We start from the raw sequence: 17,867 nt of genomic DNA, 5'->3' as shown, positions 1-17,867 counted from the left end.
CTATTCAATTTGAATAGACACTCTTACTGCAGAAGGTGGTGTTCTTTATAACAATGACAGCTTCTGGAGGTCTTTTGTCAGAGCATCTGTGTCAAACAGCACAAAGGCAACGGGATGCAGCATCTAAATGAGCTTGCATGTGCTAGCAAAATGCTCCTGTCAATTCCCAGAGGTCCTTCTTGAACTGAGGTGCCCAGAACTGAACCAAATATTCCAGATGTGGCCTCACTAGGACAGAGTAGAGAGGAAGCAGAACCTCTCTCAATAAGTTCTGTGCTGGGCTTCTTGGAGAAAACACCTGACTCCAGCACCAAGTAAACATGGCTTGACATAAGTAGTGAATGCCAGAGCTGATCCCACAGCAAACTGTCTCCTAGTACTGCTGCAGGATACAGCAGGTGGGTCTACTTGACAGGCAGCTCTGCATGCCTGTGACCTGGCTTTCTGGAAGCAGCCTACCTAGAAATTGACACAGGAAAACCCCAGCAGGTGCACACCCTAAATGCTGTCACAAGGCAGTAGGACCAAGTGCAACTTTTCCAGAGGGTGAGAGGAGAAAAGCAGAATTAGGATTTTGTTTTGAAATGCATCAGAAATTGTTCAAGTATCAAATGTGCCATGGACATTTTACCTGAACAAATGAGAGCAGCCTGAATTAAAATAAATGAATGAATACATAAATAAATTGGCAACTCTGTTAAAAATTACCACTTTCTGCAGTCTGAAAAAGAAAAGCATCACTGAACACTCCAACACCAGCACTGTTCTCAGCAGCAACCTACAGGGGGGGGGAGGAAAAAAAAGTGCCACATTAGAAAATCTACAGAATGGTTTCAGTGACAAGGACGCACACAGATTGACCTTCTAGCTTTTAAACTCTAAATATACAAGCAAACTTGCCTTTTATAGCTGTGGTGTTTGAATGTGAAAACAAAATGAGGTGGAAAAACTCTGAAACTCTGTAAGAAATTAAACCACATGTGGATATCCAAACTTTGAAAGTTCTGTGTCATAGAATCATAGAATGGGTTGGGTTGGAAGAGACCTCCAGAGCTCATCCAGTCCAACCTCCCTGTAGTCAGCAGGGACATCCCCAACTAGATCAGGCTGCCCAGGGCCTCCTCCAGCATCACCTTGAAGATCTCCAGGGAAGGAGCCTCAACCACCTCCCTGGGCAACCTGTGCCAGTGTTCCACCACCCTCATAGGAAAGAACTTCTTCCTAACATCCAATCTAAATCTGCTCTGCTCTAGTTTGAAGTCATTGCCCCTGGTCCTGTCCCTGCAGGACTCTGCAAACAGTCTCTCTCCATCCTTCCTGTAGTTTCCTTCAGGTACTCAAAGGCTGCTATTAGGTCTCCCTGGAGCCTCCTCTTCTCCAGGCTGAACACCCCCAGCTCCCTCACCCTGTCCTTGTGGCAGAGCTGCTCCAACGCCCTCATCATTCTCATGGTCCTCCTCTGGACCTTCTCCATCAGGTCCAAGTCCTTCCTATACTGAGGGCTCCAGACCTGCACACAGTACTCCAGGTGAGGTCTCAGCAGAGCAGAGCAAAGTGGCAGAATCACCTCTCTGGATCTGCTGGCAGTGCTGCTTGGGTGCAGCCCAGGCTGTGATTTGCCTTCTGTGCTGCACGCTCACACTGCCTGCTTGTGTCCCTCTTTTATGCTAAAACCAGCAAGAATAGTATCAGAAATAATCCTTTTCCTTACCACAATTCCCTTAATCCAGCTTCCTATGCCCATTTTACTCATAATACAATGCAAAAGAGCAAAACAGGAAAATATATTCTATCTCTTGATCTCCTGAAGAATAGCCTGAGCAGGTCAAACTCCCTGTGAACAAGAAGCCAAGGAAAGCCCCACTTTTGGCAGAAATACAACAGGTCAGGGAACTATAGATGCACTTTATGGTGGATGTACCTCAATGCTCACAATCATAGCAGATCTTTGTGCAGAAGGGCACTGCCTTGAGACTTTGGTAGAATTTATGGAGATAAGCAGTACCAATGCTATTTGCCCTGCATTCCAGGACTTACAGAATACAGTATCAACCAGGTTGGAAAAGACCTCAGAGATCATCAAGTCCAACCTATCACCCAACACTATCTAATTAACTAAACCATGGCACCAAGTGCCTCATCCATTCCCCTTTTGAACACCTCCAGGGACAGTGACTCCACCACCTCCCTGAGCAGCACATCCCAATGGCCTATTTCTCTGTCTGGGAAGAACTTCCTCCTAACATCCAGCCTAAACCTCCCCTGGTGCAGCTTGAGACTGTGTCCTCTTTTTCTGGTGCTGGTTGCCTGGGAGAAGAGACCAAACCCCTCCTGGCTACAAACTCCCTTCAGGTAGTTGTAGAGAGCGAGAAGGTCTCCCCTGAGCCTCCTCTTCTCCAGGCTAAACAACCCCAGCTGCCTCAGCCTCTCCTCACAGGGCTGTGCTCCAGCCCTCTTTCCAGCCTTGTTGCCCTTCCCTGGACAAGTTCACGTGTCTCAATGTCGTTAAAGGAGCAATAACTTTCCCCAGCTGGTCCAACCCAGCACACTGCCACAGTCCCAACTCCTACCCAGAACTTTCAGCTCTTTGGAGCATCCTGAAGTGATGCACTGAGAGCTGGCTGCCAATTAATTTTCTCTTTAGGATTCAAGGCTACCCCAGCAGAAGAGAGCATGCCTTATCAATACCTTAGCAGAAGCCTCCAGGAAACCCTTCATGCACCAAACATAAACTCTCACAATTTACAATGAATCCAAATTCAAAACACTCAAAGGTATTAGTAAAGTTTTTACCATAATTTCATAAGTTGTTCCAGGATTAAGGCTGGTAAGAAGGACTTCCAAACTGTCTGGCTTTGTTGCCACCTGTGTGTAAGCTGTTTGCATCCACGGGCAGACTTCTCTGTGTTTAACAATATAGGAGAGAATTCTCCCATTTGGATGCAGTGGTGCATTCCATGACAGCAGAATCCCAGCAGAGCCCACTCTTTCCCCTGCAAGGAACATGGGGGGCCCAGGGTCTAAAAAAAAATATATAATAAAAATAATTAAAAGGAATAGTTTCATATACAGAATAAAGAATTAACCAGGTTGGAAAAGACCTCAGAGATCATCAAGTCCAAGTTATCACCCAACACCATCTAATCAACTAAACCATGGCACCAAGTGCCACATCCAATCTCCTTTTGAACACCTCCAGGGACCGGGACTCCACCACCTCCCTGGGCAGCACATTTCAATGGCCTAACTCTCTGTGAAGAACTTTCCCTCACCTCAAGCCTAAACCCTCCCTGGCACAGCTTGAGACTGTGTCCTCTTGTTCTGGTGTTGGTTGCCTGGGAGAAGAGACCAACCCTCACCTGGCTACAACCTCCCTTCAAGTAGTTGTAGACAGCAATAAGGTCTCCCCTGAGCTTCCTCCTCTCCAGGCTAAACAACCCCAGCTCCCTCTGCCTCTCCTCACAGGGCTGTGCTCCAGACCCCTCCCCACCTTTGTTGCCCTTCTCTGGACTATTGACCTTCTTGGCCATGAGGGCACATTGCTGGCTCATGTGCAGCTTGTTGCCCACCAGCATCCCCAGATGTTTCTCTGCAGAGCTGCTTTTTGACTCCCAACCACCCAGAGACATATTGTTCCTGCTCTCTCTCTGCATATAAGTATTAATATAAACACGCCACTTATTGATTAGGTTTCCAGAGAACTGAGACACTTTGACAACTTCTACAAAAAGTTAAACTATCTGCCAGTATAAACTAGCTGCTAGTAGTTCCCTTTGTTTGTTCATTTCTTTGGGTTTTGTTTTTTCTGTAAATAAATGATTCCATGAATTTTGAAACACCAGGGACATTCCTCTATAAGAACAACTGACAATCTTCATGAACAAAACAGAGTTTAAAGCCATTTTCACATTTCAGGTATTCTAGCCTCTTTAATTTCTTCTCCTTTCCCTGAAATCACTCAGAACCAAACTGAATTCTCCTCCAAAACGTATCTGATTGGCTGCTGGCTTTTTGGAAACACCTCCAAAGTCTTCCTGTACATTGGAGTAAGGATATTCCAGGGAGGTAGTGGAGTCACCATCCCTGGAGGTGTTCAAGAGGGGATTGGACGTGGCACTTGGTGCCATGGTCTAGTCATGAGGTCTGTGGTGACAGGTTGGACTTGATGATCTTTGAGGTCTCCTCCAACCTTGGTGATTCTGTGATATGTACTACGTGACACAACAGCAAATTGGTAAAAACTTATAAAATTGTTCTCCTTGGTGCTTTTTAAACCCTTGAAAAGTTATTTCAAAAGCATACTACTTAGCACAGGGAAGAGATGAACGCAAGTGCAGCTCACATGCAAGGCTGCCGCTTAAAATTACCCGACAAACCCTCACGCTGTCATAGAACACCTCAGATTCAGTACACTCCTTTATGGTTAAGAAGATTAAAAATGCTAACAGCTGTTCATAATTGAATAACATTTTGTCAGCTATTGGTATGCATAGAATGTATACACATACACACACACACACAAAATACTCCCAGGGAAACAAAAATCAACACATTTTCATCAGTCACTATTAACTCACTTGTCACGTTTGTTGTCACTGTTCTACTTGCAGGTGAACTGTATACTGAAGAAGAAACTGCAGACACTGTAACGTTGTATGTTGTTCCAGGAACAGTATTAGAGAAATCAGCCTGAAAGAGGACATTTGGTTAAGTCTTTTACCAAGCATCATAACAACAAACAAGCAAACAATAGGAAACAGGAGAAGGGGAAAGAAGAAGGGGCAAGGGAAGGAGAAGGGGCAAGGCAAGGAGAAGGGGGAAGGGAAGGAGAAGGGGGAAGGGAAGGAGAAGGGGGAAGGGAAGGAGAAGGCAAAATAGAAAGGAGTAGGGGCAAGGAAAGGAGAAGGCAAAAGGAAAGGAGAAGGCAAAAGGAAAGGAGAAGGCAAAAGGAAAGGAGAAGGCAAAAGGAAAGGAGAAGGCAAAAGGAAAGGAGAAGGCAAAAGGAAAGGAGAAGGCAAAAGGAAAGGAGAAGGCAAAAGGAAAGGAGAAGGCAAAAGGAAAGGAGAAGGCAAAAGGAAAGGAGAAGGCAAAAGGAAAGGAGAAGGCAAAAGGAAAGGAGAAGGCAAAAGGAAAGGAGAAGGCAAAAGGAAAGGAGAAGGCAAAAGGAAAGGAGAAGGCAAAAGGAAAGGAGAAGGCAAAAGGAAAGGAGAAGGCAAAAGGAAAGGAGAAGGCAAAAGGAAAGGAGAAGGCAAAAGGAAAGGAGAAGGCAAAAGGAAAGGAGAAGGCAAAAGGAAAGGAGAAGGCAAAAGGAAAGGAGAAGGCAAAAGGAAAGGAGAAGGCAAAAGGAAAGGAGAAGGCAAAAGGAAAGGAGAAGGCAAAAGGAAAGGAGAAGGCAAAAGGAAAGGAGAAGGCAAAAGGAAAGGAGAAGGCAAAAGGAAAGGAGAAGGCAAAAGGAAAGGAGAAGGCAAAAGGAAAGGAGAAGGCAAAAGGAAAGGAGAAGGCAAAAGGAAAGGAGAAGGCAAAAGGAAAGGAGAAGGCAAGGCAAGGCAAAGCAAGACCCCCCCATGCCAAGCCCTCAAAAGTTTAAGCATTGTATTACTGAAAGTGATCTCTTAATAAGCTGTTAGAAATACAACAGCATTTGCCAAGGTAAAAATGGTAGCTTACACCTGCCAGCTGCAGGAGAGTCTTTTGACATCTTATTTCGCTACCTTACATCGGATTTTTGTGACATCCAATATTAAAGAACAACAAAACAAACTATTCATGTCATCACAGAATCACCTACCAGTGTATCCTTAGAGGTCTACCTCTATCATCCTTGTTACCAAAGTCAATATGAAGCATCATAAAATTCCTTTTCTTGCAAGCATAATCACAAAAGCAGCCAGGAAAAGTTACAAGAGCCTGAGCCTTAAGCTAGCCCAATTCTTGCAATAAACACGATTAACCACTGCCTAGAAAGCATTTATACCAAATACCTGTATCTTTGCAGCTCCAATAAAAAACAAAGGCAAAGCAAGCAGAAAAAGCATCATTTCTGTTAATATTATTCTGTTTCCCAGAGAGCAGAAGCAAAAAAAAAAGTGCTCCTCTTTCTTTTTGATGGCTTAGCAGTGAAATGTTGCCTGCATGAATGATTTAAGCGCAGCTCTTCCCGGCGAGTACACAATTAATGAGTCTGTATTACTCAATAGCTCTGCCCTTCCTTTGTTAAACTATTCATGAACCCTTGGATGCCTGGCTGCATCCTTCCAGCAAGCATTTAAAGAAGTGAATTCGCTACCTGTTGTCATGCAACAAACTCCCCCTCTGCTCTGCTCTGCTCTGCAGAGACCCCACCTGGAGTACTACATCCAGTTTTGGAGCCACTATTAAAAGAAGGATCTGGAAGTGTTGGAAGGCGTCCTGACAAGGGCCACAAGGATGAACAGAGGGCTGGAGCACCTCTCCTATGAGGACAGACTGAAGGAGTTGGGGCTGTTCAGTCTGGAGAAGAGAAGGCTCCCAGGAGACCTTCTTGTGACTTTCCAGGATCGGAAGGGGGCTCCAAGAAAGCTGGGGAGGGACTTTTGAGGGTGTCAGGGAGTGATAGGACTAGGGGGAATGGAGCAGAACTAGAAATGGGTAGATTCAGACTGCATGTTAGGAAGAAGTTGTTCCCCATGAGGGTGGTGAGAGACTGGCACAGGTTGCCCAGGGAGGTGGTGGAAGCCTCATCCCTGGAGGTTTTGAATGCGAGGCTGGATGTGGCTGTGAGCAACCTGCTGTAGTGTGAGGTGTCCCTGCCCATGGCAGGGGGGTTTGGAACTGGCTGATCCTGGAGGTCCCTTCCAACCCTAACAATTCTGATTCTATGAAGCTCTGGATGCAGCAGTTTGCTCTCACCAATTTTTCAGTAACGCTTTAACGCTCATATTTGCATCAAGTAGCTAAGGAGGCAAGCTTGAATTTCTCATCAGCACAGTGCATAAGAAAAAGCTGGTCATGCAAGTCCTGGTATAAAAGCACATACTTGATACTCCCTAACTCCAAGATCTAGGATAACAACAGAACCATGATTAGGAATAAGATCCACGTGAAATCTGTCTACATGTCCATAGGGTAGTCTCCAATACAGTGAAAAAGAATGTGATGAAACATTGAAGAATTGAAGTCCTTCTGGCTTTTCAGGTTCTGGAAGAGAATTGTGGAATAAAAGGCATTAAATGAAATAATGAAATAATCTTCTTTCCAAATACATTAGTATACTGAATATAAAAAGCATCCAAGAACAGCTTACTTGCTACATGAAGTGTAACTGCCTTAGGGTGTCAGGGAGTGATAGAACTGGGGGGAATAGAACAAAACTAGTAATAGGTAGATTGAGATTGGATGTTAGGAAGAAGTTGTTCCCCATGAGGGTGGGGAGAGACTGGCACAGGTTGCCCAGGGAGGTGGTGCAAGCCTCATCCCTGGAGGTTTTGAAGGCCAGGCTGGATGTGGCTGTGAGCAACCTGCTGTAGTGTGAGGTGTCCCTGGCCATGGAAGGGGGGTTGGAACTGGATGCTCCTTGAGGTCCCTTCCAACCCTAACCATTCTATGGTTCTATGATTCTAAGTGAGATGCACATAGCAAACTGTGCAGTTATTGACATCTACTGTTCATTCTTCTCCAGCAAGGAGAGAAAAGCCAGAAACCATACAGACCTGTAATGATTTCGATGAAACCAGAAGCTCCTCCAATATTTCCCCTTAGTCTTTGCAGTGTGAAATTATACCTGCCCCCTGCAGTCAGGTCTGTAAGAATGAAGTCAGTCAACACTCCTGGAATCTCAAAATGGTTGACAAAGGTGGTGTTGGATAAAGTTGCCTTGTAGAAAGTGAAGTTTGTGTTGGTTGGATTCCACACCAAAGTCGCAGATGAAGTATTTACCATTTTTAAGGCCAGACCACATATCCCAGCCGGTTCTACAGTAAAAATTAGTCAGAATAATAAGTAACCTGTACAATGCATAGTTCATAAAATAAAAGACAAATACTATCTATTCAAATAAAGATTTTTGTTTAACCAAAAGGAGAGATTTTATTCACAGGACAGACAATTTCAGAAAGCTCTCAGTCAGTTTGATTGGTGACACAGGATAATTGCATGTTCTCAGTGGTTTTCCCTTTCTTCTGTCTTAAAAATTCCTTTTGGTTATACTAAGATTCATAAAATCACAGTTAATTGTTCACAAATACCACCACCATTAATCTGTGCAGCACAGGTACAGTTAGAAAAGAAAAAATGCCTCCATTGCTCTCAAAAACTTTGAATCTTTTAGATTGATTGATTTACCTGGTTGGAAGCCACCTGTAAAATACTGATTAGTATAACCCCAGTAAGGGCTGGATTACAAAGCATGAGAAAGAGCAGAGAAGTTTGCTGTAAAAATGATTAACTCTCCATAATATAATCTCATAACTGGATCTATTCACAGCACTCTTGAAAAAATAGAATAGAATAGAATAGAATAGAATAGAATAGAATAGAATAGAATAGAATAGAATAGAATAGAACAGAACAGAATAGAATAGACCAGGTTGGAAGAGACCTTCGAGATCATTGTGTCCAACCTATTATCCAACACCACCTAACCAACTAAACCATGCAACCAAGCACCCTATCAAGCCTCCTCCTGAACACGTCCAATAATAATGGCTTGAGGATAAAAAGCACCTTCAAGACCACAATGGCCATGTTCCAGCACCTCCAGATCTTTCTTGTAATAGGGGCTCCACAGCTGGATGCAGTATTCCAGGTGGGGTCTCACCAGAGTGGAGCAGAGGGGGAGAGCCACCTCCCTCGCCCTGCTGGCTGTGCTTCTCTTGCTGCAGGCCGGGATACAATTGGTGGCAAGTGCTCACTGGTGGCGCACCTCTCCTATGAGGACAAACTGAGGGAGTTGGGGCTGTTCAGTCTGGAGAAGAGAAGGCTCCCAGAAGACCTAATTGTGGCCTTCCAGGATCTGAAGGGGGCTACAAGAAAGCTGCTGAGGGACTTTTGAGTGTGTCAGGGAATGATAGGACTGGGGGCAATGAAGCAAAACTATAAATGGGGAGATTGAAATTGGATGTGAGGAAGGAGTTGTTCCCCATGAGGATAGTGAGAGACTGGCACAGGTTGCCCAAGGAGATGGTGGTGGAAGCCTCACCCCTGGAGGTTTTGAAGGTCAGGCTGGATGTGGCTGTGAGCAACCTGCTGTAGTGTGAGGTGTCCTTGCCCATGGCAGGGGTTTGGAACTGGATGATCCTTGAGGTCCCTTCCAACCCTAACACTTCTATGATTCTGTGATGATTATCCTGCTGCATTTTTCATTAACAAGCATCTGCAGGACTTGATCTGGTTTGGGTTTTTTTGGCAGAGATTTACTCATCTTTGAATAACTTAGTGCATAACTTTAGTGAATAACTTTACTGCTAATTGGGTGAAGGTGTTAGGGTCTAAACAAGACACAGAAAATCCATTGTAGAAGGGAGGAGGTCTCTGATATGTATGTAGATAAATCTGGGAGTTGATTTATTCTGTGATCACAATTAGCTGCTCTTTATCTGCCTAGGCAATCCAGAATCCAAAATAAATCTATGCTTTCCAATCTCTGCCACCACAAGCTCTCCTCTTTTTATGCTCAATGACAGAAAATGTGTGCAAGATACAGGTTAATTTACTGGACCTTGTTAAGCTATTTGAAGTCCAGTTCCTCTTACTGCTCTAAGCATTCTGTTGCCTTTTAAAGGAATAGAATAGAATAGAATAGAATAGAATAGAATAGGAATAGGAATAGGAATAGGAATAGGAATAGGAATAGGAATAGGAATAGGAATAGGAATAGGAATAGGAATAGAATGCAATACAATTAACCAGGTTGGAAAAGACCTTTGAGATCATCAAGTCCAACCTATCAACCAACACCATCTAATCAGCTAAACCATAGCACCAAGTGCTTCATCCAGCCTCTTCCTAAACACCTCCAGTGATGGTGACTCCACCACCTCCCTGGGCAGCACATTCCAATGGCAAATCTCTCTTTCTGGGAAGAACTTCTTCCTAACATCCTGCCTAAGCCTCCCCTGCACAGCTTGAGACTGTGTCCTCTTGTTCTAGTGCTGGTTACCTGAGAGAAGAGACCCGCCCCCTCCTGACTGTCCCCAGTCTTTAGCACTGCATGGGGTTGTTGTGGCCAGTGTGTAGAACCTGGCACTTAGATGTGTTAAATCTCATGCCCTTGGACTCTGCCTATCTGTCCAGCCTGACAAGGTCCCTCTGCAGAGCTCTCTTACTCTCTAACAGATCAACTCCTGCCCCTGGCTTGGTGTCACCTGTAAATTTACTGGTGATGGACTCAATCCCCTCATCCATATCATCAATAAAGATATTGAATAGGATGGGGCCCATCACTGATCCCTGGGGGACACCACTAGTGACTGGCAGCCAGCTGGATGTGGCAACAATCCTTCAACCATAGGCTATGGGGCTGCAAGGATTTCAGACATGCAGACACAACTGGAAACAAGATGAATTGTAATTCTTGAAGTACAGGATGCTATTCTGGCAAGATCTTATCTTGATAGACCTAGAAAATTTTTTAGCTAATTTCTTTTTTCAAAGGGGCATCTGCTAGCATGATGACACTCCTCAACATGAATCCAGGCAGTTACACACAAGGTTCCCATTCAAGCAACTCCCACAACAGGAAGTGGAACTTGCCACTTTGAGTGATCCTCTTGAGCCACTGAGATCGAGTTAAGTGCCTCCTGACATTTGCTGTTTTCAATAAACAAACAAACAAAAACCCCAAACCAGGACAGATTATAGTGTAATTCCTTACTTGTGATGACTTTTTTCTCCACAGCCACAGAGGAATCCAAGCCTCTAACTGTCCTTAACTGAAAAAGGTATTCTGTCCCAGGGGCCAGGTCTTGCACTACAGCTCTGTTGTCGAGAACAGCTATGGTAAGCAGCTTTTCCTTATTCACCAGACAATGTGAAAGCTATGGAAGAAGAAATATTCTTTATATCAGATTATTTTACTACATAAAAGTAATGTCCAGAGATTCCTATAGAAATACTTTTAAAGACAAAAAGTAATTGAATAAACCAAGAATATAACTTAAGTTTCATATTGTGTCCCACAAGGCTCCAGTACTTCAAGAGTCCTTAATATCCCAGAAGTGAAAACGGTGGCTTTGATCTTTAAAGGAAGATGGAGGAAGCAAGGCTAAAGCATAGCTTACAGGTGACCTTTTCTTTGCTCCTGGAAGGATAATGTAGTGTACTCTGCCTGCTCAGGCACACAGCTGTGTTGATGAGCTGCATGATTAACTACAAGATAAGATAGAAGGAATGAGAACAGCCAAGGAGAAGAGCAGCAGCCTAAGAAGAAGAATCAGCGAATGAGATAAACACATTTGTACTCTAAAATGAAGATCCTTCCAAAATCTGTGTTCCCTTTCTGGCACAAAGTAAAAACCCAAAGAACAAAATCAAACCAAACTAACCCACACCTATGCAGTGCTCAGAGCTGAGATTCTGAAAAGAGTCCCAAGGAATCACTCAGCTCCGCTCTCTGGTACACCCTGAAAACTCACTTCTTTAGAGCCAGTGCAGAGAGTAATAGTGCTGGGGAGACCAAGTAATTAAAATTTGAGCACCTGACTCCTAGAGGCTCTGAGGATTCCTTCTGAACTCCCTAGACAAGTCTAAGGAAAGAAAAAAGTAATAAATTCTCTGATAGTTCTATCTTTGGGCACAGACAATAGGTACTACAGACTGCTTCATATCTGTACCGGTGAAAGGCAAGAGGCACACCATGTCTGCCTTGAAGAGGAGGGCTCTAGACAGGCATCTCCAGCACACACACACACATGGGTTTCTCAGATGTGGCAGGTCAAAAAAGGTTTGCAGCTGGTTCAAAACACGAGCAAGAGAATTTAAGCTGATGTTGAAAGTTCTAAAAATACTCAGGTCTACATTAGTGTGTCCTGTCCTGTCCTGCCACCAGTTGTTTCATCCAGCAGAAGAGGCATAGTCTACACATGGCAGTGACCTGAAAGCACTGTGGTTCAGCTGCTGTTCATTTGAGGAGAAATGAGCCATCTCTCCTCTGTATGTTTTACCAGCACAGCACCTGTTAATACATACTAAATCTTGAAGACTGTCATCACCTTATTAGAATTACAGCACTATAAAGTGGTAGGAGCAAAGCTGCAGATTAAAGGTCTACATCTAGCACGAAACATGTTAGGAAAGTGCCTTTTGTGCATTCTTTGTTCTACAAACTATAATATATTGCATAGAAAGTTGCTGAGCTGGGACAATTAATTTTAAATGATTAGTAAAAGGATCCTTTTTATGCAGGTGCACCTCACTAAGCAACCAGCCTACCGAAGCCTTTCTCATTAAAGATTTAAAGATAAGCTCATTTCTTCGGACAAAGCACTGTCTAATGTGGCCTGCTCCTTCTATGAGATGCCAAACAATAACAGTGTGCCATAAAGATCAATATTCCAGATGACAGCTACTTTCCACAGGGTGGTAAAAATAACCTGACCACGTACTAAAGTGTACTTGAACCAGTCCAAAACATGAGTGAGATCATTTGGGGTTGTTTTCAACTCTGTAAATATAATCCAGGCTATTATACTTTTTTTTTGCTGTGGTGGGTTGAAATTGCCACCACTCTCAACTAGTTTGAGAGAACCAACCCCCAAAATACAATTGCCAGACTTAGCTCAGTTTGGGATGGAAGCAAATGAAGCTCTATTTGGAACGGAACGGAACGGAACGGAACGGAACGGAATAGAATAGAATAGAATAGAATAGAATAGAATAGAATAGAATAGAATAGAATAGAATAGAATAGAATAGAATAGAATTAACCAGGTTGGAAGAGACCTTTGAGATCATCAAGTCCAACTTATCACCCAACACCATCTGATCAACTAAACCATGGCACCAAGTGCCTCATCCAGTCTCCTCCTGAACACCTCCAGTGATGTGACTCCACCACCTCTCTGGGCAGCACATTCCAATGGCAAATCTCTCTTTCTGGGAAGAATTTCTTCCTCACATTCAGCCTAAACTTCCCCTGGAGCAGCTTGAGACTGTGTCCTCTTGTTCTGGTGAGAAGAGACCAACCCCCACCTGGCTACAACCTTCTTCAGCGTCTCCTCACAGGGCTGTGCTCCAGACCCCTCCCCAGCTTTGTTGCCCTTGTCTGGGCATGTTCCAGCAACTCAACCTCTTTCCTAAACTGAGGGGCACAGAACTGGACATTCTTTGCAGCTAGGATATAGGCTAAAATTCCCCCTTCAAACTGTAAGAATGGGTTAAGTGGCTGCTCATCCACCCAGATCAATACAGCTTTGCACCAATGAAGAGAGAAGAAATTTCACAAAACTATACTAAGACTACTCAGAACTCAGAGGTTTGGATAAGGATATAATTCAAATTGTGGAGAAGGGGCAGGAAAACAACTGGATAGTGTAATATCAGTATATAAACTCTGTGAGAACATTAAAGTCAAGTCTTTTTCTCATGGGAGTGCTGCATACTACAGAACATCCCAGAGAAGCAAGTTAAGTAAGTAATCCTTACTGGTTCATATGCTATATTTAAAATACAGGTTACTGTCACAAAGTTTTATTGACCCCATGACCGTGTCCACACAGCAGCTAAAAAATGCAAAGGATAATGTGAGACAGACTGCAAAAGACAGGATACAAAAGAGAGACAGATTGAATGTCACAGTGAAACATGAGCCACACAAAAATATATTTTATATATATATACAGAATTAATCAGGTTGGAAAAGGCTTTCAAAATCAACAAGTCCAACCTCTCACCCAACGCCATCTAATCAACTAAACCATGGCACCAAGTGCCTCATCCAGGCTCTTTTTAAACACCTCCAGTTATGGTGACTCCACCACCTCCCTGGGCAGCACATTCCAATGGCCAATCTCTTTCCGGGAAGAACTTTCTCCTCACCTCCAGCCTAAACCTCCCCTGGCACAGCTTGAGACTGTGTCCTCTTGTTCTGGTGGTGGTTGCCTGGGAGAAGAAACCAACCCCCATCCAGCTACAACCTCAATTCAGGTAGTTGTAGACAGCAATAAGGTCTCCCCTGAGCCTCCTCTTCTCCAGGCTAAGCAACCCCAGCTCCCTCAGCCTCTCCTCACAGGGCTGTGCTCCAGATGTCTCCCCAGCCTCACTGCCCTTCTCTGGACACATTTAAGTGTCTCAATGTTCCAGCATCTCAACATCTTTCCTAAACTGAGGAGCCCAGAAGTGAACACAAGACTCAAGGTGTGGCCTAACCAGTGCTGAGCACAGGGCAGAATGACTTCCCTGCTCCTGCTGGCCACACTATTGCTGATGCAGGCCAGGATGCCATTGGCTTTCTTGGCCCCCTGGGCACACTGCTGGCTTATTTTCAGCTGCTGTCAAACAGTACCCCCAGGTCCCTTTCTGCCTGGCTGCTCTCCAGCCACCCTGATCCCAGCCTGCAGCACTGCATGTGGTGGTTGTGGCCAATGTGTAGAACAAGCTGAAAACTGAAAGAACAGAAATCACTCTGGATATTTTGCTTGGCTTTAGTTCAAAATACAAATGCTGAAGAGCACTTTGACCATGAATTATCTGCTGGTTTGCATGAATAAAAAGTCTAGCAGGCTGACATTAAAACAGAAAAGGAGCAATACTTTAAAATGATCAAGTGAATTAAAAGGAAGTTATAAGGAGCACCGAAAAGTGAATTAAAAGGAAGTTATATGGAACACCCAAAAGTATCATGGTATCAAAACCAATGAAATTCATCTTTCAGAGGTAATGTTTCACTAAAAAAATTTTATAGGGAATGTAGATGCAGCAACAATATTTGAAGGATATCTTTAAGAAAAGGTATCCTTTAAAAATGCAGATCATGTTAAAACAAGAAAAATAAGAACTGTAATCTTGTCTAATTAATTCATGATGACTTAGTAAGCACAGGGATGCAGGGCAGAGCAGAAACACGGGTCAGTAAGACAAAAGAGAGTGAAGAACAAACAGAAAATGGTATAATGGCCACCATCTGATCCAGCTACAAGGGCAGCACTCACTATAGACAAGTCCATATGAGAATCACAGAGAATCACAGAATCACCAAGGTTGGAAGAGACCTCAAAGATCATCAAGTCCAACCTGTCACCACCAACCTCATGACTAAACCATGGCACCAAGTGCCACATCCAATCCGCTCTTGAACACCTCCAGGGATGGTGACTCCACCACCTCCCTGGGCAGCACATTCCAATGGCGAACGACTCTCTCAGTGAAGAACTTTCTCGTCACCTCCAGCCTAAACTTCCCCTGGCACAGCTTGAGACTGTGTCCAATTGTTTCAATGGTCAGGGATGTTCCCAAACCAGAATCATTTTAAATTAAATGAATGAAAGCGGCTGTAGCCAGGTGGGGGTTGGTCTCTTCTCCCTGGCAACCAGCACCAGAACAAGAGGACACAGTCTCAAGCTGCACCAGGGGAAGTTTAGGCTGGAGGTAAGGAGGAAGTTCTTCCCAGAAAGAGAGATTGGCCATTGGAATGTGCTGCCCAGGGAAGTGGTGGAGTCCCAGTCCCTGGAGGTGTTCAAAAGGGGATTGGATGTGGCACTTGGAGCCATGGTTTAGTTGTCAGGAGGTGTCGGGTATTAGGTAATAGGTTGGGCTTGGTGATCTCTGAGGTCTTTTCCAATCTGGTTGATTTGGTGACTCCAGAAATTGGGAAGGCTAAGAAAAAAATATAAAATGACATTGCAGTTGCCTTACACTTAGCCTGGCCTGTAATCTTCTTTTATATTGAATGTTAGCTGCAAAAATAGTTCTTTGAAGCCTTGTAAAAATAGACTTTTATTATATTTTTAAAAGCAATTGTTACATAACTGAAATGTGTATTTAGCTGATCTTCTCCCCCAGGAAAATTTCCATAATTATGTGGATTATAAAGGCCAATATTTATTGTTGGGCTTTCTGTACAATATAGGATGATAATTTCATGGAGAAGTAAAAAACAAGCAAGCAAACCCCAAGAACAGAACTCAACAATCTAGAGAATTGCATTGATTTCTTCCCTTTCTTATCTGACCTGAAACATATCAAACCCTCCTCTTGGTGGTTTCCAAGAGAAATAGATTGTGTTTTCTTCTTGCCCAAACACCTGGAAATCACTTGGTGGATCCGGATCTGAGATAAAGACAGGAAGGGTTACAAAATTTAATACAAAAAATCATCTTTATTACATTGAAGGTAATTAACACTACAGAAAACACTGCTGTCATTCATTGTCATAGAATCACAGAATACGCAGGGCTGGAATGGACATCAAGGAGCATCCAGTTCCAACCCCCCTGCCATGGCCAGGGACACCTCACACTACAGCAGGTTGCTCACAGCCACATCCAGCCTGGCCTGAAAAACCTCCATGGATGAAGCTTCCACCACCTCCCTGGGCAACCTGTGCCTCTCACCACCCTCATAGGGAAGAACTTCTTCCTAACATCCAATCTCAATCTACCCATTTCTAGTTTTTCTCCATTCCCCCCAGTCCTATCACTCCCTGACACCCTCAAAATTCCCTCCCCAGCTTTCTTGGAGCCCCCTTTCAGACACTGGAAGGCCACAAGAAGGTCTCCTGGGAGCCTTCTCTTCTCCAGACTGAACAGCCCCAATTCTCTCAGTCTGTCTCCACAGCAGAGCAGCTCCAGCCCTCTGCTCATCCTCGTGGCCCAGGGAGGTGGTGGAGTCACCATCCCTGGAGGTGTTCAGAAAAGGATTGGATGTGGCACTTGGAGCCATGGTTTTGTTGCCATGAGGTGTTAGGTATTAGGTAATAGGTTGGACTTGTTGAGCTCTGAGGTGTTTTCCAACCTGGTTGATTCTATGATTCTATGATATTAAAGCTGATTTGATTTCTAGCATCATTCCATTAGCTACCTAAGAAACTTCTCTGGTTCTTAAGACCTTTTATGTACTTTCAAGGATGTTTATATTGAAAGGAAGGGCACCTATAGATTAATCCAGTCATTGTTAACATGCATTGATCTAATAAGGAATAGTTTTCTTAGACAATACACTAATTTGTACCATAGATTAAAGTGTAACAACTCTAATGATAGCAACATAAATACATACATAAAAGGTTAGTGATAAATGTGAACCTACAGGTGCTAGTCTTGAGGGCAGTGGGGCGACTCCTTTTTAATCCATTGGTTGTCACAATACTGATTAAAAAATCAGTGCCTGGCAGAAGACTCTCAAAGGTGTGAAGTCTACAAAGATTAAGAAAGGAGACTGTGGTCTTTAGGATTTTACATAGGCTTGTATCCTCATGATGTTGACTCATTAGATTAATATGGGTGTTATTTACACATTCTGTGTGCATTCATATATGTTGCATATAAATAAAAAGCCAACCTGTTTTAGTAGGATAACATTTTAACCAGGATGCATCTCACTATGGTTCTCAGCAAGTTCAAGTATAGAAAGTCTTAAAAGATTGAATATTCAGAATGAATAATAGAATCAACAAGGTTGGAAAAGACCTCGGAGATCATCAAGTCCAACCTATCTTCCAACACCGTCATGACTAACTAAACCATGGCTCCAAGTGCCATGTCCAATCCTTTTTTGAACACCTCCAGGGATGGTGACTCCACCACCTCCCTGGGCAGATAGAGTCGTAGATTCTACTGCTGCTCACTCCAGTGCAGTATTTCATTCTCTCTTCTCTGCACAAACACATCAGAATTGCTCTCTAGAACTACCTGTAGGGAGGTTGTTGCCAGGTGGGGGTTGGTCTCTTGTACTAGGCA

General features: G+C 43.8%; 1 protein-coding gene across 1 annotated transcript in view; it reads right to left on the bottom strand.

The window, feature by feature from the left end:
- Positions 1-17,867, bottom strand: part of LOC137453294 (phosphatidylinositol phosphatase PTPRQ-like) — a gene marked incomplete at its 3' end in the record, with an annotated part of 98,629 nt that overhangs the window by 56,008 nt on the left and 24,754 nt on the right. The window contains exons 14-21 of the mRNA XM_068162434.1: positions 17,218-17,324; positions 16,142-16,239; positions 10,850-11,012; positions 7,689-7,949; positions 7,016-7,176; positions 4,578-4,689; positions 2,794-3,020; positions 709-778 (exon numbers count right to left, since the gene is read on the bottom strand). Coding sequence (XP_068018535.1) covers positions 709-778; positions 2,794-3,020; positions 4,578-4,689; positions 7,016-7,176; positions 7,689-7,949; positions 10,850-11,012; positions 16,142-16,239; positions 17,218-17,324 — 1,199 coding nt within the window. The remainder of the gene's footprint in view (positions 1-708; positions 779-2,793; positions 3,021-4,577; positions 4,690-7,015; positions 7,177-7,688; positions 7,950-10,849; positions 11,013-16,141; positions 16,240-17,217; positions 17,325-17,867) is intronic.

The sequence above is a fragment of the Melanerpes formicivorus genome, unplaced genomic scaffold (assembly GCF_026170545.1).
Source record: "Melanerpes formicivorus ecotype bairdi unplaced genomic scaffold, bMelFor1.0.p_v2 SCAF_64, whole genome shotgun sequence".
NCBI classification, from domain to species: Eukaryota; Metazoa; Chordata; class Aves; order Piciformes; family Picidae; genus Melanerpes; species Melanerpes formicivorus.
The sequence above is the reverse complement of the archived record's forward strand: the minus strand, read 5'-3'. Positions and strand labels throughout refer to the sequence as shown.